Source organism: Pseudochaenichthys georgianus, chromosome 2 (genome assembly GCF_902827115.2).
Source record: "Pseudochaenichthys georgianus chromosome 2, fPseGeo1.2, whole genome shotgun sequence".
Lineage (NCBI taxonomy): Eukaryota > Metazoa > Chordata > Actinopteri > Perciformes > Channichthyidae > Pseudochaenichthys > Pseudochaenichthys georgianus.
In genome coordinates, this window is record NC_047504.1 from 3,835,905 (window position 1) to 3,856,950 (window position 21,046).

The 21,046-nt window shown below is 42.2% G+C and overlaps 1 protein-coding gene across 6 annotated transcripts in view; it reads left to right on the forward strand.

Moving 5' to 3' along the window:
• Positions 1–21,046, forward strand: part of tns1a (tensin 1a) — a 78,054-nt gene that overhangs the window by 27,632 nt on the left and 29,376 nt on the right. For 3 of the 6 annotated variants that reach the window (XM_034098228.2, XM_034098235.2, XM_034098263.2), the window contains exons 4-11: positions 9,432–9,470; positions 12,022–12,063; positions 16,538–16,587; positions 17,171–17,342; positions 17,515–17,565; positions 17,990–18,112; positions 18,961–19,025; positions 19,496–19,579. In XM_034098228.2, coding sequence (XP_033954119.1) covers positions 9,432–9,470; positions 12,022–12,063; positions 16,538–16,587; positions 17,171–17,342; positions 17,515–17,565; positions 17,990–18,112; positions 18,961–19,025; positions 19,496–19,579 — 626 coding nt within the window. Of the gene's footprint in view, positions 1–1,562; positions 1,986–9,431; positions 9,471–12,021; positions 12,064–14,659; positions 14,881–16,537; positions 16,588–17,170; positions 17,343–17,514; positions 17,566–17,989; positions 18,113–18,960; positions 19,026–19,495; positions 19,580–21,046 lie in introns of those variants that run through there. The other 3 variants (XM_034098249.2, XM_034098256.1, XM_034098242.2) reach the window with 3 other exon arrangements.

Sequence of the window (21,046 nt, forward strand, 5' to 3'; positions counted from 1 at the left end):
AAAATAAAATATATTATTATTATTATTATATATATATATAAGTTGGGTGACCTGGCAAGAATATCAGAGTTAAAAGAAAACATTTATGCGTTTGCCTGCTTGGTTTTTGACTGTCCCAATCTTAGTTTTTGGCCATCTTGGTTGTTTTTAAGAAGGAACACATGATTGTAAAGAAAAGCACTACCAAATGCGGACAAATACATTTTTAAGCGACCAAAATGCTAAAATAAATGTCATAAACTCACTTTCTAACCACTGGACACTCGTCTCCATGACAACTTTTCAGTGGTGTTTTACAGGCTTTTGTCCTTCTAAGGTTCTTCTTTTTTATATCTGCTCTACTATCTTCCAAGAAGTGCAGTGAGCAAGACCAAAAACACAGTAAGACGTGCACAGAAGTAGGGATGAGCTGCGTTCAAGAATGTTGGCATGGAAAAGGGAGTAACTGTCCAAGCATGAAAGTGAAAAAAGGTAGAACAAGACAGAGAGTGGGTGAGGGTGAGGGGGAGAGAAAATGATGAGACACACACGTGGGCGCACACACACACACACATTCACGGGAGCCAGGCCTCCTCATTCCTCAGCCGCCCTCACAGAGGCAGGTCTGTTTCCCCGGCGCAAACGCGTCACATCAAAGAGCCATCACAGCACGTCTCCATAGCGACGCCCTTCAGCGGTATGGATGCAGCGCTGCAGTCGGGAGAGAGAGCTGGCAGACAAACCGTACGGGAGGCCTAATGACCGGGTGCTAGCAGATGACTGATGGCCTAATTTAACTCGGTTCTTGTCTGGAGGTCAAGAGCTAAGTTCACCTCGGGTGCTAAAAACCCACAGGAGGCAAATATTTTCCTCCCAAGTATTTTAGAAAAAAGGGATCTCGGGTCCCACTTCTGAGTCGATGTGCTTATTGATGATAGATACAGTCTCAAGCACAACTTTGCCACTCTTCTTCTCAACTCTTAGATTAGGTGTTTTAATTACACAAAATATTTAGTCAGAAATGCTTTGGAAAACTTCAATGGCAGACCCCCACCAAAGCCAGTGTTGCCTTTGAGAGCTCCATAGACTTCCCGAGTTGCAACGTCGTTCTGCTACTACTACTTCAATGTGTTTATCACTTTTAATATGGCCTTTAAAATGTCATCTTTTGGTTAGAGGCTAACAAGCAAGCAAGCTAGTACTGGGCACATTATTTAATAAATGCAGAGGCACAAATAAAATACAAAAACAAATAACGGCTATGTGGGATATCAAGATTTTGTTTGTATTTCACAGTAAAATGAGTGAACATGCAAATGTTACCATAGTAAATCCTACATGAAATATGTACATACTCATAGCAAACTAAATATAACAACAAAGTAGTTGATCAATTTGAATTAAGTGTGTTTTTGGCATAAACAAGAAGAAAAGTAAGTATTTTTAGCTACGTAGCATTCTCCCTCTAACTCCCTCTGTCAAGCATGCGTCAACAGAGAGGGCCGAGAGAGAAAGGAGGGAGGAGAGAGACACAGAGAGAGAGAGGACTGCAGACAGACAGAGGGAGGGCTACACTTTCTGTCTGCCCCCGGACGGCTTTTGCGCTCTCGTTTGGGTACCAGAATCTTAAGGAGCCCCGAGCCGCTTCTTGGCCTTATATAGCGTGTTTCAACATTTCTTGGCAGTTGGCGGGAGGAACCAGAGCCAGCAGTACAAAGGAGAGTATCCTGGTCCAGTCCAGAGGCTGCGCAGACATCCACATGCGCGCACACATAAACACAGAATCCAGTTCAGTAGCTCTCTGGCACGCGTATGGGATTACTGCTGTTGTTTTGAGCGAGAGGGGAGGAGAAGGAGGAGAAGGAGGAGGAAAGTGTCTGTATTTGGTACTCCCTCTCTTGCCCGCTTTCTCTCCTGGAGGGGGGTCTGAAGGAGGGAGTAAAAAACAGAAGTAGAAACAAGGCAGAGGGGGTGAGAGCGTGAGAAAAAGTGGCACCGCTGCGCAGGTAAGACATCTGGGAGAGTAGATTTCCCAAGTTTCCTTGCAGTGTTTTCCATCTGTTGTTTGCATGTTCTTTGGCTTTAACAAAATGTACCTCAGTCAGGATTTTGAGTAGTTTTATTGCATACTGACGCATGAGTTCTGTAGCCTCACAAATAGGGATTCTTGTGGATGTCATGTCGTCTGCCATGGGAAACTTTCTCCCATGGGAACGGGGAGTTCATTCCAGTTGCTGCTGGAGCCTTTCATGACCCGACTAGAAGTGATTTGTGGCGGCAAGAGCCAAGCAGAGAGACACGGAGCAACTGGTCAACACAGCAGGCAAACACGTGGTTCGCCTCTCAGCGTAAATCCCACCTGCTCTGCCGTTACAGCAGATAAAGTAGAGCAGTCTGTCAAGGAGAATGTTTGCACGGAAAAGGCTTCTTCGACGTCCATCCTTCGCTTCTTTCTCCCACTTTTCCTTTCTGACACCTTTGAGAGAGGATGCCGACTGATGATGGCAATCACTCACCTCTGACCTTGAGCTCACACACGGATGGCAGTTAAACATGAATGTTCAAGAGGTCACCAGACTTGTATGTGCTGTCTCCCACTCAAGAGTCAAAACAACGGGAAGGAATGCGCTTTTATTACGCCACCGAAATAAATCCTTTTTTTGTGACAGCTGCACATTTATCTCTCGCATTGTATTTGAAGACATTACACAACCTTGAATCTGATTGTCTTGCCCTGGCTTCCTGTTTTTCATATGTCATAAGTCTTGAGGGAAAATGCGCTACCATTTTCTCCACCTTGCCCAGAAAGCCCTAACTCATGTCTCCCTCGTGCCTCATAACACGAAAGATGTTCTCTGAGAGCGATGCTCATTGAACGACACTGTAGATCTCTCCCTCTTGAGCTATTCCTCTCTTGCATCTGTCTCTCCCATTCCTTAATAAAATACCTCAAGGCAGTTCATCTTTTTGACACATCAGAGAAGTGAATCCTTGGCAGCCTTTAGAAAAATCTTGGGGAAAACCTACCATAAGTCGCAGGAAATCATCTTGAAAGGGAACAAAGAAGACACCTTTGAACTTTGATTGCCAAATAGAAATTCCTCTCACGTGTTTGTGCAGATATTTGTTTTGATATGTGGCGCATTTGTTTTGCAGATTGACTGTTAAGATATTCCTCTGTAGGCTTCAAGAGAAGTGCACACAAACAAAAAGGGAGGCTGGCAAACTGTGAGAACTCAAGCTGTGTGAGCTCCAAAGTATGTGCCGGTAAGAGTTATAAAAGCAGCGGTGACCAGGGAGGATGGCATTTAAAATGCAACCACACAAGAGGCCAGGGCTCAGCCTACCCTCTCACTTATTTCTGTCAATTAGTGACAGACTGGCAAGGAAACTCGAAAAAGCCAGTCTCGATTAAAAGGACATTTCAATGCAAGGTAACGCAAACTGCTTTCAGATATAGGAAAGACACATACATTGAGGCTTTCATAGAAGTAGTTGCAGCTAAATCCTTTTGAGCATCTTGTGTTCTAGAAAGCCTACTGTACTGTATATTTGATTGCGCGTTTCCCTGTGTATACCATTGAATTTGGCTTCACCGTGCTATTAGTGGTGGAATGAGAGAAAGCATCCTGCAGCCACCCCTACTTAAGCAGGAACTGATAGGCGAAGGCTCTCCAGAACTGACCAATCAGCTCCGTCCAACATCGGCTGCATCCAGTAATGACGAAAACATGCTTGTTATTCAGCTTCCATAAAAGACTCGCCTTTAAAGAACTGCTCGTTTTACTCACATAGTGTTTCCCACGATTCAATACCCGCTGAGGTGTTGGTTTAAAACCTGTGCCAAATGTTACCCAACTCTCCCACGATTTAAAATTACATTTATGATTTGCTCCTCTTACTTAAAACCCCAAGGCGAGCTTTTACATTCAGAGGTTTGCAACCTGTGTCCAAAGTGAGCCACAACTGCACATCTGATATCCATCCTTCCCGTATTTAATGGGGTATTTTGTCGTCTGGAGCTCGCAGTTATTTTGTTGTAACCGTACAAGAGCTAAAGCAGCCAAGCCAGAGCTCCCACCCCTGACTGTGGCTTGACCATGACCGAATATCTCAGTGATCCATGGTCTTTGGCCTCTTTCGCGTCCACTTCATAAAGTTCCTTTGGGCTGCAAACCTCGCATCGGCATGTCGGTTTGAAGGTCAAATCAGCTTTTGTTGGACCCAAGTCAGAGCTTGGTCTGAACCGTTTAGGGTCAAAGCAAACGCTTGTGCCTCTCGGCTGATATTTATGCTTATTTATGGCGCGTTAACCATGTGGTAGTGATTTTGTTCTCGTATGAAAAAGGATTTAGATGCCGGGTTCTTCGAGAGAGGACTGGGAACTTGTTGCTTTGTAGATTTCAAAAGTTTTTGTCCGTCCTGTCACCGTGTTGTCATTTGTTCGACAGGATGGTTTTCATGCTGCGGCGAATACTTTGTTTGTGTTGCGCTACCGGTGGACACCAGTGGAAAAACAGCTGGCGTGGAATGTTTTCTACTTCACCAAAACAATTATTTAGACTTCATGTGTATACAAACCAGCCCTTCTCCATCCTGTTTGCGTGCAAAAGCAACGGAAACAGCAATTTGACCTTCATGGCCAAGCCAAGCCTGAAAAGCTTGTGATTAATTCCAAATGTAGATATCCAACAAATAGCTATGTTTTTACAGAGTGGATTATCTGTTTTAAATGACATTGAATAATGAATAATGTTAGTGGTAAAACTTTCCCATGCATTATTGTTACTTGGCAGCATTCTGCATGACTAATCAATTCTGCCATTATTTTTACTACAACATGATTTATGTCTTTTAAATTCCGCATCCGATAGTATTCAGCCACTGACAACATCACTTGAACCTGCCAGGGCGCTCTTGCCAGCAACACACAGCCACCCAGCCGAACATGGCACGGAACACACTTGACATTATGTCAAAATGTCAAAGCGAGAAAGGAACCGCGGAGCTCTGCGGATTTAGTAGCCTTCCAAGTTAAACAGAAACCCAGCCGATGTATAAATCCCTCCAAAGGGGCTGTTTGAGCTTCAGTCCTTATTTGGCCCCCGTTTGGAAAGTGAAGAATTTACTTTCTCAGGCAAACTGCCATCAGCGCGGCAGTGGCTCTTGTGTGGGCAGGAGGAGTGCTCGAGGAATTTTGAGTGTGGTTGGGACCAATGGCGGGCTTATTTATTAGAGCCAATGAGATGATTTATGCACCGTTGCAAACATGCTTTCTCCCATCAATCGGGCTGAAATGGAAGTAAGACCAAAGTGATAATGCTATGTCAAATGGGCATAAATCTGCGAGAAAACTGCAGCCCAATATGAGAGCTCTAGAAAAGAACAAAAAAGGTGACAAAAAAACAACACAAAAAGGTTTTTCATGAGCTTTTTTTATTTTGCTGAGCAAGCCAGTCCTCTTCTTGCTTGGTTGTCTGCGATGCTTGTTCCAGCCTGTTTGACGAGAATGCATCACTCTTATACAGCATCATGTTAACTCATCATACAACGGTTCATCTCAGTGGACGTGGCTCCAGAGTCCTACTTTGATATTCTCCTTCTCCATTTCAATATAAACCCTCGTGAGTACCTGAGCGGCACTTTTGCAAAATCATTAAAGCTCTCGCTGATCCACGCTCTTATCGCGAAGGGGGACGAGATCAAGACAAAGGAGGGAGCGCCGAGACTCACCTGAGACATTTGACCTTTGCTGCGGGTAATTCAACAACGTCCCGCCTCAGCTGACCTCTGCTTGCCCCCTAACGAGGCCTCTTGGCTGGGTTGAAATTGCAGTAGGGGCCCCCCCGGTGGCTCGCTTGACTCCTTGTTCTAGTTCAGTGGCTTCCCAGACGCCCCTCGTGACTCCATGAGATTATAAGCTCCCTGTTTCAAAAGCCACTTTGATTGTCTTTCCCTCGATGTCGGAGAGCTTTCTTTGTGGTCTGCTGGTTAATTTGGTGGGAAGGGATTTGGGGGGACTCATTTAGCGGCCAAAGAAAAGGTCAATCATCGTGATTTAGGATATTCAGTTGCAAGACATGTCCCGATGCTGAAGCGTGTGGCAGGGCCTCTCTGAGATCCCTCCACTTATATCCGTCTGAGCTGGAAAAGACCTCATGAAGCTTGTGTTAGTCCACCATCCAGCTGCACCCACCATATATGGATGAATCTGGGTAGCTGTTGTTCTCTCACTTGGTTGCGTGGTGATGCAGATTTTAGAGACACGTTGTTTGAAGGAATGTGAGATTAGGAAGTCTGTGATTTCTCTCTGTCTGCTGCTCCGGCTGTCATGACTGCATAGCTTAACATGTGATGTGATATCAAGAAGAAGTGTGTATGATTCCGTGAGAATGCTTCTAAAGAAATGAATCAGTGGCTGCCGGTTAAAACGACTGTAAATGAGGCAGTCACATCGTTTTACCTTATCTAACAAGACCTATTAAGGGATTGTTATGACACTCCTAAGACAATGTAAGCCTTAAGTGTCATACAGTAGATTGTTAAGGTGTTTTGTTGCAATTGGCCACTTGTTTCTCAAACACTCAAGTAGCATCTGAAGCCCAGAGTCCTCACTACACCCCTCTGACCTTTCCATCAATACTGGAGGGAGTCATCATCAGGACATTTGCAAGCGTATGCTACAGTACAGCGCACAGAACAGTCCCTGTCAGCTGTAAATAAAAGGCAGATGCTCTTGCTACGAGGCCCCGGGGCCACTGGGGCCGCCAACACTGATATATGAATGTCAGCCGCAGCCCCAGGTAGCAGGAACTGTAAAGAGCGAGCAGGAGCCGACTCGCTCCTGGCTTTCTGGTACGAGCAACTTTCATATGCTTCCAACTAAAGCTGAACGTTCATATCGTTCATTCTCTTTTTATCCACTTCCCTGTAGCGCCCACAGCTGCAGCAGTTGTTACTCATTCACTTTATTAACCAGGCCATTCCAAATGAGGACCTCCTAGATGTGTTTCTCACACGTATACACAAACAAGAATAAAGTCCAAGTGAACTGGATATTAATCAGTCATTTAGACTACTGATGGTTTCACCCACATACATTTGGTCCATCAAATCTGTTCCCAATGTTCTCTGCATACCTTGAGGGGGATTCTTGACTGAAGGCTTGCAAATATTGGCTTTTAAAGTCAAATCTATACGATTTAAGAATGGCAGTGATTTTAAAGGGGCCCGACTGCACATGTTCAGGTTCATATCTGTATGTAGTGTCTCTGCTGGGACATGTCTCCATGCTTTAATTTTCAAAAAGCTATTTGTTTTTCTCATACTGCCTGTGCTGCAGCACCTCTTTTCACCCTCTGTCTCAAACCAGAGCCAAGTCTGCTCTGATTGGTCCACAACATGATGAATTGTTTTTTTCGAAATAAAATATCAGAAAATAGTGAGACAACTCCCAGTTTCCCAAAGTAATTAGTCATACTCTTTTATATGTTTGTACTTACTTACTTTTATGTATATGTCAGATATTACTTTTTTATATATCTTGATTTATTTCTTCTTTGTCTCTTTAAAGTCCTCATTGTGTTCATCATTATACAAATTCCTTGTCCCTATTCGGCAATAAACCCGATTCTGCTTCTGATTAAATGCCTTGCAAGTCAGTCTAAGCTTAATGTTTTCATTTTAATATGATAAAAGTCCAAAGAAAATCTCAATTTCCTGGCATTTTTGCTTTGAAAAATTACAATTATAAATAAAATGGTTGATTGCTTTCCTGTTGCCGCTCTTATTGTGGTGTCGTTGTGGTCTCTCTTTAAACATCCCACTCACACTGTTGGTCAGCCTTTTGAAGTAGGGCACATATCAGCTTGTGGACTGATGCCATCACATATCAGCGTGCCCTGGATCCTAGCGATGCTATCCCACTCCTGTATTCTGATACGGTTCATGATTACAAAGTCAATGAGTCTTTTGTTTTCCCAGAGCAAACTAATTACAACCGCTTCCTTCCCGCCCGAGCCTGTAGTCTTCCGATAGCGCGCTGTCATCTCTCCGCTCGTAAACATCCGTCCACTCGCCGCACACGTATGCCTCCGTGCGCTCCCACGTGCATGTTTATCGTGCACGGTAAAGTAAATACAATCAAATGGAAGTCTATCAGCAGCGGCCCTGTTTGTGCATCCTAATCAGCGATTTGTTGTGTACAGACTATTAGGAGCCACACTAACGTGCCTTGTCATGGATACTATGAGCGAAATGTGTTGAGTATCAAAGCAGCCTGCTATTTAAAGATGATTCATGTGGCATCGGAACATGAGGAAGTCAATACCGCTCTAATTCTGAGCTGATAGTATTATTAGAGGACAAGTGATGCTGTTGCTAAGAGCTGGGCAGCAGGTACTGCTCCTAACTCTGCATGTTATAGTACTGGAGTGCCACCCAGTTGTTTGATGTTCAACTTCAGCTGTTCTATCACGAGCAATATCTCCACGAACACCAGGCTGGCTAGATAACCCAAAGATTAAACAATCAATTGATTAATAGTCCACTACTGATCATCAAATATTCGTTTGAGTCCATTTTCAAGCAAAACAAAATGAATGCTTCCAGCTTCTAACATGGCAGATTTAGCTGCTTTTCTTCATCTTATATTGTATTGAATTAAATGTGCATGATTTTAGATTGTTCATCAGACAAAACTGGATGCTTAATGACGTCTTTTTGGCACAAGTCGTCATTTTTGACAGAACGAGCGATTAATTAGGGAAATAAACTGCTCTGAAAAAACACAAATTGACCAATATAGACAAAACCACCACAAATCCTAATTTCAGGCTGATGACGATGGAGTCAAATCGCTAATGGGTCTTTGTTGAGATCACATATAGGCAATGTGTGGATGCTTCTAGTGTACCGTGCTTACTCCATCGTTTTAAGGCTGCATTGCGTGGGTAAAATATGGTCACAAACACATGAAATGTCACGTTTAAGTGTTGGGATTGGGAACATGTGTGTAGTCAAATTGCTTTTGACATGCTTGATGAGGCCATTCGTGGTTTTGCCTGGCTTCTCTCAGACCGTCCAAACATGCAAGAAGAATTCAAAAGACATAGCTAAATGCTTCAACCTATGTGTGAACCGACAGCCTCATTTCATAGTTGCTCCTACTTTAACAGGAAGCGTTCTCTCTCAATGTGAATCAGTGCCAAATGTGATTTTTCCAGGACCAGTTTCCCACACTGAGGAACAGTAAAAAGAGGCTTCTTTATGAGGCAGGGGCTATTTCTGTTCTGCAGGGGGTGATTTAGGGAATACTCAGGCATTCAGGAGGAACCACTCAGAGACGTCTCCTCCTTTCTGTTGCTACACAAATAGACGCACTTCTTACAGTAGTAAGTACTTCAGAGATCCGTTAGTTGTGTTACTCATGACTTCTGTTTCTCCCTTTGCAGGTCACCACATCATGTCAGATACCGAACAACAATGAACCGGTGAGTGTGTGAGTGTGGTGTGAGTGAGTGTGTGTGAGTGTGTGTGTGTGTGTGTGTGTGTGTGTGTGTGTGTGTGTGTGTGTGTGTGTGTGTGTGTGTGTGTGTGTGTGTGTGTGTGTGTGTGTGTGTGTGTGTGTGTGTGTGTGTGTGTGTGTGTGTGTGTGTGTGTGTGTGTGTGTGTGTGTGTGTGTGTGTGTGTGTGTGTGTGTGTGTGTGTGTGTGTGTGTGTGTGTGTGTGTGTGTGTGTGTGTGTGTGTGTGTGTGTGTGTGTGTGTGTGTGTGTGTGTGTGTGTGTGTGTGTGTGTGTGTGTGTGTGTGTGTGTAATTAAACGGTATTTAAAGGCCTTGTCGACCCCCTTCATAATGAAATGGTTCTCCCTGGGATTGTGGCGGAACCAAGCACTGTGAGGTCAAAGGTCAGAGGCTATAACCATAAGAGCTTCCTCCTTTTCCCACAAGAAAAATCCGGTCAGTGCAAACCAAACCCGACATGTCAGCTGTGGAGGGGATCGGGAGTTGATGGTGATGATGTCAGAGGCAGCTGTTTCTTAGAGCGTACAGAAAAGGGTGACAAATATCAGAAACATATATTCTTCTCGCCTCACAGCTATTGGAATTAAAAATAATGTATATATGTTATAAGAAGGGATGATTAACCATCTAACAACACAACCAGACAGTGGTCACATTTTGAAAACGAACAAAATGGCAAACACAAATGTTCCTGTGAGAGTTACAAAGGGCCATATATTGTTTTACTATATTATATTGTTTTTTTAAGATTTGTTTTGGCAACCAGAATGATCCAAACACATTTGTCCATGATCCAAGATACAGTTTTGCACAGTATTCACCAAACTGTACAGCGTTCTCATTCCAAAATACTGTAGTATTGTACACATTTAATATTATTTACAGTATTTATCGATACTCAAATAACCAACTTTTCCTTAAAAGGTCAAATCCTGCATCGTTAGCATCCATGTTTACTTCAGAGCAGGTTCTACTTCACTGCTGATTACGCATCTTGAAGCGTTTCTTATATGCCTCATCGCTAACTGATGATAAGTGGAACAAATGTAAAACAACAGATAAACATTGGTCATAAGTCTTCCCCACTAAGGGTTCTCTTTGGAGGAGAAATATGTAGCTTTCACTCTAGTCCTCGCAATCTTTCGATTTTGGGACAGTTGTAAAGGATCCCTGCTCGATTTTAAAGCATCATTATGAACACTACAATGTGTATTTAAATGCAGGTATTTATTGCATACTAAAACATCCGTTTGCATCCACGAAAAAGAAGTGTTTTAAGGTATTTTAAGACAGATGAGGTAAGGACATACCGAGCAGCAGTCAGAGTGATTATTCCCCTTCCCTCTAGGGGCTGCTACTTTACAAGACAAAGTGTACGCACTGCAACACAGAGGCTTGAGTCATTCTCACTTTAATGAGCTTGAAACGGGAGCGCTCATGCCCTTTCCATGAAGAATGCATGCTCAGCAAATTGTCGGACATGATTAGAAAAGCAGCAGGGAAAGCGATTTGATCATTCTCAGTCAAAAAGTGGCATTTTCCCTTGTGTTTTTAAAGATTAACTGCGGACGATATGACCAAATTAGGAACATTCCGGGCCACAGTAACTACTTTTCACTTATTTACGTTGGACGCTGGCCGTTTAAAAGCACTGCAGCAGCTTGTTAAACAGTCCCCGGGTTTGTTTATAGAGCCTAAGACGCTGTACTTAACTCAGTTAGGAGATTTTCCTTAACACATGGATCACTGTCAAGCTGTGTGTGTGTGTCTGGGAGTGTGTGTGGAGAGGCAAACACACTTTCTCTCTGTCTCTGTTTCATACTTTCTGTCCACTTTTACATCTCTGCCTCTCCTATATGATTCGTCTATGAAATTCAGAGGTTTTCGCCTTTTTATTTTTATGAAAGCGCTAAACAAAATCTAGCAAGTCAACCTCGATTTAAATAAACCTTTGCAATAAAATGTGACTGACCGCCTAGAAATGTATTAAATTCCTCACAATGCAATATGGAATTATTGGTAAAAATACATGACAATATTAATCAGGATAATACATCTAGCTATCAGGCTACAATATTGGTTTTTCTTACATTGCACATTTTATGACAATTGTAGGCATTATTACATTCTAAGAAAATAACAAAATGTTTGGTGCTACTTAAGCTGAATCAATGGTCCAAATAATAGTTAAATGTAAAATATAATGATCACAATGCAAGGAAAAAAAAAAATGGCTTCATTCTAGAAACAGATTATTCACTATACATTTAGTTAAAGTGTCAACAAACGGTGTCTTGTATCTTTTTTGTTCGATGATATGGAATTTTTCAGATCTACAGGTTTGTCTGTCCGGCAAAGTCTGCATATATTAAACTGACACACAATTGATCAGACAGCCAGATATACTCTCTCCTCTTCTCTCTCCTCCTCATCCTCTTCTCCTCACCATGTTGTTTCCTCCCTCGCTGCGAGAGAAACAATGACTAACTCTCTGACTCTGTCTCACTTTTCTCTCCAGCCTCCCACTCCTCAGCTGGCATTAAAGCATGTAGGTACGCCGGTGAGTAACACCTCTTCTTTCTCAGTGTTAATGCCACGGGACATGCTTTAGATGCTCTTCATTCATACCTGTTATCATTCAGAAAAGCGCCTGGGTTAGGGTCTCACAGTACTCTGTCAGGGCAAATGTATGTGGACACACTTTGACACATACATTTGGGTGTACAATCTACAGTATGAATACAAAAATGCTGTAAAAAGCACGACCAATTATTTTCTACCTGCCTGTCAGCCTTCCATCGGGGCACAAACTTATCTCTGCCCTCATTGGTCATGTGCTCGTTCGTGTGTGTTGGAGGAGGGGCTCTGTAAGGAAGTCTGAAGGAAGGGGTAGATTTTTTTCGGCTGCGTACTTTCAATTTCTAGCGCACTCGAGCTGGTTTCTCCATTCTTACCAACCTACCTTTAAGTAATAGTATTGCCATCAAAATATACTTAGTACCAAAATAACTCCTTTTAAGAATGATATTATATTATTATATCATTAATGTGTTGCAACTGGTATTTAATTGTAATTAGTTTATATACTGCTGCTGAGTAGCTTGACTTTTTATATTAGTTTATCATATTTGTTTGTTTATTTTCATTTTGCATTGACAATCTAAATCTGAAAATGTATAAGAGTTATTTAATTATAAGTAAAAGGTACAATATTTATTTTGAAAATTAAGTTAATTAGAAGCATAAAATGTGTAAAAATACCTAAATGTCCACACCTTCATGACTTTAAATTAAAGACACATTTAGAGGAATTAACTCGATCAATATTCCAATAAATATTTTTAATCTGAGAAATAGGAAGAACATCTAAAGATAACCTGAACAATGAAACTAGCCATGAGTATTCCAGCTGCACTTCCTTGATTAAATCCAGCCAGCCGACCTGAGGTAAATGGTTTGACTCTGCCTGTGCCAGTGTCAAGTCATATTGAGCATATAGCTTACAAAAGGAGAGAAGCTTCCGGTTCACTGCAAATGGAGTGTGTTCTGTGCCAGGAGCCGCTGCCAAGGCATGCATGCTCACGTTGACGTCTCTAAAAGCATGAAGGGTGTGGGCACGGGCGGTGGGTTGCAGAGAAGGCAAGATTCCAGATAAATAAGAGAGTTGAGAACCACTAGGAATGCAAAGAGATTCTTTGAAAGCGCCACAAAGATGCGTTAAGATTATAAGGCGCTTTATTTTCCTTTCATGAAACCAGAAGCCGCATTTATTCTCAGATACAAGCATCCCTGTGTTGTCTCTTCTTCATCTTCTTGTGTGAGTCACGAAAGTGAGTCAGTGTTTGCGTCAGATTGTTTAGATCGGCAGCAGAAGTTGCTGCGATGATTCAGAGTGAGATTATAAACACAGATTAGTGTGTGCACACCAGTCTGTGCTGAGATTCATTCACAGCCTGTGACTTCACACAGAGAAAAGAGAAGAGAAGGGTCGAAGTGGGAGAAAATATCAGACTGAAAAGCAGGAACTGAAAGACATCTGATAATTGTCTTCAAAATATCTGACAATATCCCAAATATTTCCAATCATTTTCAAGTGTTGAAAAGATATAATCAAGGTAACAGTTGGTTTCATTCGGGTCATCTGTGTTGTGCTTCTTTGCTAGAAGCTGTCATACATTGACTTTGTATCCAGGTTTAAGCCATGCTTTTACATTTGGCCTTTTTTGTATTCTGGCTATTTTTAACTCTCTCTTTAACCAGATGAAGGATCTTAGTCACAGAGCACCTGGATCTGAAGTTAGGAGCAGCCAGACTGCATCAGAAAAGCCTTCATTCTGCGTTTTAATCACCGGGTCTGTTTGTTTATGTGACGACGAGACTCTGTTGATAATCCGGCTGCTGGTAAAAGCTGACCGGGTGCTGATGGAATGTTCGTTTTTCCTCTTCGGACACATCCATGGTGGTTTGGAGTTGAAATGCCCTAAATGTGACCATATTTGGGTCAGTGTGGGGGACTGATGGGGGCACCAAGTGCACTGTGGGGAATATTGGAATCAGTGTGTGGCTCAGGATAGGAGAAAGTGTACACTGTAAATCCGCTTATCGAACAGTACTGTTATAGCTATAAGCACACATACATAGCTTCTGTTTACTTACTAACATCTATTTTTGCAAGATCCGGTCTATAACGCATTACAAAATTATTTTAAATGATTATTTTTCAATGAAATATGGGATTATAATGCATCATTATAAAATAATTAGAATGTATACAAACTATGGGAATGCAATACAAATGTCAATGACTGACCAGCCATTATAAATATGGCATGATACTTGACCTTATTAGTTTCAATGTAACTGCTTGATCCAAAAAGAAATACAAAGATGGAATAGGAAAGTTGTTTTCATTCCATGCTTTTGTCACGCTTTGGTGGCTTGAAGGGTAATTAAGGTCAAACACATGTGCAGCAGACACACACAAGCATACAGAATACTCAGAGAGTCCACAAACACACAGCTTGGGAAAAAAGGGAGTGAAGAAGACGAGAGAGGCGGTGGGAGGGAGTCCCAAATAATGAGAGATAATGAGAGCGAGGGAGGAGTGCTTCCAGACAACAGAGTGGGCGAGAGGGAGGGAGGACGCAGTAGAGGGAGACAATCGAGAGGCAAGAGGAGAAGATGGTGCGTTATAGAATCGCTGATGAGGTCTCGCATCTTCTTCTGTCATGAGGACTTTTATTCTCTGATCTAAATAGTGAAACATAGAGAAGTGATTCCCGCGCTGTTAGCCATGCCTCTGGGTAGCTCAATGCGAAGACCGTTCGGCCACCTGCGTTCATCCTGGAGGTGGAGCACGGGCTTCCTGTTCGGCAAGGTAGGCCCCTCCCACACAGGAAGTCAAACATTCTGCTAAATATTATTCATTTAGTTTGTACCTTTTTATCCCTGGTAGTGAAAGTGTAATGTGTTTTTTGTGTGTCGAAAAGCATTCTTAAGGTCAATTAGAAGCCTTTGTGGAGCTCACGACCAAACCATAGGCATACCTCTACTTTCTTTTATGATACATTAGCTGAAACAGGCATCAAAATCTAATTTATATTTTCCTTGATTGTATCTTATGATAAAGTAATGTTTGTGCAAGGGGAGAACTGTTTTACGTAACAGGAGAACTTGGTTAAGTTAAGGAAAAGATTTTGGTTTGGAGTTTCAAATTAGTGGGTTAGGGTTACATAAAATACGCCACGGAGTTAAGCAACTACTTGTCAAACTTTCACTGTTTTAGAATCCAGTTTAATGTAGTTTTTATAAACAATTGATTTGCTTTGGTGAATTGGTGCATTACGCAAACATTGCAAATTAATTTAGAATGAAGTAAAATACAAAAGTATAGACAATAAAAAAAAATAAAAAACTGAATATAAATATGTACAAAGGTAAATACAAGAAAAAAGCAGTGCAGGGTTTAGAAATTGTGAATTTGTGCAGAAATGTGCTCACGGAGGGAAACATAACGATATGCAATGGACAGAACAACCCCAAATCCGTTTTAAAATGACATGCTGCATTAACTTTCACGAGGCGTTCATGCACCCGTGTCGCTACAAGACAACAGATTGTCCCTGCGCTGTGAAACGTCCCGGCGTAACCCCCCCCCTCGGCCCCGTGTGAACAGCCTGTTTCATTTTGCTTACACCAGTGGTCCGCCTAGCATCTGCTTCCTGTCAAATCACGGAGAATTATGCTTCCCATGTTGGCTCTTGGGTGGGGGGGCTGCGGGGGGCTTCGTGTGTGAGAAGCAATATGGAGAGAGCTTTGAGCTGTGTGTTTAACCTTGCTCCGTGATTAGAGAACATCACCACTTGACCATAAAGCTCACAGTTTGTGAAGCTGTGGGGAAAGGTGGAGATAAATTCAGCTGTCGTTCTTCCTCGTACGACGGCTTCATCATCTTCCTCTTCCTCCTCTGGGCAGCCAGAGGAACTCCAGCATGCAGCGGGTCCTCGACAGTACGGAGGATTTAGCAACATGTCCCTCTGCAGGACTGTCACAGTAAAACAGCCTGCTGCTAGTTCCCCAGTAAATAACTAAGTACAGGAGAGGACCATGAGAGTGTGTGCTTGAATCCTGACGGAGCTGAATCCAGATGTTGTTTTATTCTTTCCCTCTAATCCCATTATCTCCTGTTCTTCATCCATGTGCAATCAGTCCTCTACTTTTGAATGTTCTCCTTCTTCTCCTCACCTATCTTTTTCCTCTTCTCTCCCATCATCTCCCTCCTCTTCATCACATCTTCTTCTTCTGTTGTTTCCCCTTTTCCCATCTTTATTCCTCCTCCTCTTCATTTCTTCCCATATTTGTCTTTCTCCGGAACAGTTTCAGTTTTGCTTCTGTGATCGGCCTTTTCCTTTAATACCTTGTGTCAGATTGTAATTCTATAACACCCTCATCGTTACCAGACGCTGTTTGCTTATGAATCGTTTTTCTCTCCCCCCCACCCCCCACCCTCTGCATATCTGTGTGTGTTTCTGCAGGCATCAACGAGGTCCTGCAAGAGTGTGGAGATAAGGCGAAAGCAGTCGGGGTAAGACAGATAATTCTCAGTATTTTAGATGCATACATTAAAAAAAAAAAAAAAAAAGAATACATACATACAAAAAATAGAATTAGAAACAACGTTTGTATTTCCTTTAATGAAGAGTTTCTTTTACCCAAATGCAGAAATAGGAAGCATCTAAAGTGATTGTTTGGATAAAAAGGGAGACAAAGTCTGCATCGTATGTGGAGTTTGATCCATTTTGATCTTAAATTCATCTCTATTTGATGATTAAAAAACCCTTATTTGTGCTGAATATTTCCCTTTTTTTCTTGGAATGTAAATTATCATTCCACCGCTGTTATTGTTCATGCAGGGCTTTACTGCGTGCTCACCGGCCAATAATCCCCATCTCTGTTTGGCCGGTGAAAGAGATTGCATTTTATCAGCAGAGGTCGTGTCAACAGCCAGTGAGGAATTGTATATATTTTCCTCTCCAAGAAACATAAGAGTGAGCTGCGGCAGATCGCTTTGAATCTGTCGCTAGTCCGCGAGAGAAAACGGAGAGAAATGTTCTCACAGCAGCGGTAACAAGGCTGAACATTGGTACCATCTCCCCCCCTCCCTCCAGGGCACAGACTGCGGTGCAGGCCATGGAGGAGAGCTATGAGGTGGACCTGGTCTACATCACGGAGAGGATCATCTCCGTGTGCTTCCCCGCCGGCGCCGAGGAGCGCAGCTACACCACCAACCTGAAGGAGGTGGCCACCATGCTGCGCTCCAAACACGGGGAGCACTATCTGGTGAGGAACCCCCCCCCAAGAGGAACCAGGAGACATGACTGTATCACTTCTGATTTTGGACTGAATGCCATTGTTTTACTGCACAAATGTGGCTCTTTAAGGGGCAACAAAAAAAAATGTTAGTGTCCATGTGTGCTTTGAAATGTTTATAGCCGTCTCTTTCTGGTTTCAGATCCTCAACCTGAGCGAGTATAGGAGTGACCTTTCCAAGTTAAACCCAAAGGTACACCCCTCAGCATCTGTGTTGTTTGAATCAAGACTAGGGCTGCAACTAATGGTTGTTTTCGTTATCAGTTAATCTGCCGATAATCTGTCTAAAATTGTCTGTAAAATCTCAGAAGATTGTGTATCCCAGTTTCCTACGGTCCAATGTCTTTAAATGTCCTAATTTTAAATCCGGAACCCAAATATATCAACTTTATTTTGATACAAAACAGCGTAAATCTCCATATGTGAGTGGCTGAAATATAAAATGTTCATTAAAAAATGACACGATAGTTTCTTTTTTAATTATTCTCCATTGATCCTAAATTGGTCAATACTTGGTGGAAGCTCTAGTTCAGACACATGCAGATCTATCAAGTGGGCTTTTGTTTGAGAGGAATGTAAACTTAAAATAACTTTTGGTCCTTTTTGAATCCCTTCAGGTTCTGGAGTTTGGCTGGCCGGACCACCATGCACCGGCGCTGGATAAGATCTGCAGCATGTGCAAGGCCATCGACACGTGGCTCAATGGAGACCCCCGCAACGTGGTGGTGCTACACAACAAGGTAACGCTGGGAGGAAATGAGTGTGTGGTATTACAAGTTGTGTGTGTTTTAATGTGCAGTAAGGCATTATCGAATAGTAACTGTTGGTGGATTAAGGAGAATGACATCGTGGGTGAAGTCTGCATTTTGGAAAACATTTTGGAAGCAAAACAGCCGTAACCAAATTGAAATTGATCAGTGCATGGAAAAAGTCTTGCTTAAATATCTACAGTACAAAAAACTCATTGCAAAGCTACAATTTGTGTTTGACAGACCTGACTTTTTCTTCACAGCGGTCACTTACTAACGTTTTTAGCACACTAGGTGTACGAAAACCAGCAATTTAAACATTTCCAACTATAAATAATGTCTATAATAAATAAGCATATATGGCTGCTGACCTTCCAAAATCGACCTAGATTCCCATTTTGTTCCCTGCTCTATTGTTGCCTTTTAGAGTCCGATCCGTCGCTTTACACAAGCAGAGTTGAATTGAATTGAATTGATTTATTTAAAACAAGGGACAGTGTACATTAATCAACATATTAAAAACATGTAAAAGTACTCGAATTAGCCAAAAGGCTAGTTTTCATCGATAGTCCCTTTGCCAGATGGTGATAGACATCCTAAAAGCAATAATAAAAATACCACAACATTGTTATACCATTGTACACATTTACAATAGATTACATCACTGAATACAGAGTGATTACAAACTATGTAATGCTATTTACCGGAGGATTTATTTGTTCCTGTGTTTGTTTATGATGAATACAGATACCTTTTTATCCATTATGAAATATTTTCCTTTTTCAAATAAGCTTGAAATCATGTAACTGAGTCTTGTTGTCTCTGTTGTTGTGTCTCAGGGGAACCGAGGACGCACGGGGGTGGTGGTGGCTGCGTACATGCACTACAGCAACATCTCCGCAAGGTACAAATCACCAACATACAACACCTTCTTAAAACTCAATATCACATCATTATGGAGTGGAGAAGAGCTTCATTAGCAGAGGTAAATAACCAATAAAAGAACCTATGTAAGTGCATTGGTGCAATGACTCTCCTCCTCAGAAGGTCTTATAAGGACAGGAAAAGCAATCAAATACAGTCAGGCCTGGAGGTCTGGGACTTATTAAACACCATTATGATTATTATGGCAAAACATTCCAGCTTATTTCTCTGGCTCTGAGAAGAAGAAAATGTCATCAATCTTTAACACAACCAGATGTTAATAGGTGGGAGGGAGCCTGGAGGATTTAATGCTGCTTTGTAATTGATGAAGGCCAGGGGATATTTTATAAATCTCTAACTTCTGAAAAAATATGCATGACTTCCAAAATACAGCACAATGTACTCAAGTATGGCAAATAATAACAACAAGTCTAATGTTGTGCCGTGCAGTGCTGACCAGGCGTTGGACAGGTTCGCCATGAGACGCTTCTACGAAGACAAAGCACTTCCTGTGGGCCAGCCGTCACAGATAAGGTCAGTCATTACCTCACTTCCTGTGACTTTCTGAGTCTGATATTCGCTGCAGTGAAGAGAAACCACCAAACACTGCATGGCAGGTGTATCGCTTCAACTGTACGGCAGCACCGTGGTTGCTGAGTTATGATTGGACAATCACTGGAGCTTTGCAGAGAGTCAATAGAGAAAGTGCTGGATCCTTACTTACTCTTCTACAACAAAGATATGTCATTACATACCTCAAACATACATTCTTCAAGGTTTGAGGGGAAGTCAACGTCATCTTACTTACTTACCATTAGCTTTTGTTTATCGATTGCTTTTATAAAAGGGTTATTTCTCAACATCTCACCGCTAAATGAAATCTGTAAAAAGATCCCAATTGGCTGTTGTCGGGTAAACCACCACGACGCTAATTTCTGAGTTGGCCTACTAAAAAATCCCTACAGCACTCGATAACAAGACCGACTGACTGATCATTGTCCATGTCTCCCATTTCATTTGACAGAGTACATTCCTTCCTGTTTTTCCGCTGTTTATCTCCAGTTGAATTGTAATTGGGATAATTGTGAGTAAACGTCACAGCCTGGAGAGAAGCCGTCTATCTTGTCTGTCTGAGGGATTCTTCTAGTGTCTCTGGGGAGGCTTGGTGGCCGCTCATTCCAGCATATCAGAGCATATTTCCCTCTAATTCTTCCGAGCTAATGGCCTTTTCAGGAACTTCCAAACCAGAACGGGTCAAACCAATCAAGAGTGGTTTAAAGGTATTCAAACCATTTTGAATGCAGCTCCCTCTAAGGGAGTATCATCCCACACATCCTCCTTTAACTCATAAATCTGCAGCTATCATATTAATAGCATTATTAGACAGTTAACAGCTTAAAGGCTTGACCCCTCCTTCTGCTTCTTGGGAAAAGATGAGCAGGACAGAGGTTGCCGGGGATAAACGAGGAAACACAGGAAACAGCAGGGGACTTAGCACCACTTCATTTCAGCCATTCTCTAACGGGTCTATACGCTTGCCCTCTGCCCCGCTGCTATTTCCTGCTTCGGATATAATTATCTCTGCCCCTGGAGTCTTCAAGTATTATGGTCTGGAATGTGTAACATTAACATCAAGAGTAGGAGATGAGCTTAACCTGCTGCAGCTGCGATAAAAGCGTTTCAAAGTTTGGATTAAAGATGTTACCTGTTGTATTTGACAGCGAACCAGATGAGCCCACGCCGAGGGGACAGGCTCTCCTCCGAGTCAACTGGAAATGGGATGAATTCATTTGGAGTTTCTCGAAACCATTAACTTGTTATGTTCATTGCCCACAAGAGAACTGCAGAGATTTGAGGAACATAACAAGATCCTTTCATGATGCTTGTGTCGACATTCAAGTTTAAATAGTGCCAATTTGTTGTCTGGATGATTGCCATTAAAGTATGTAATAAAAAGGAGGTAAAAGGTCAAAGAAAGGAGGATGTGAGATAGCTGATGAA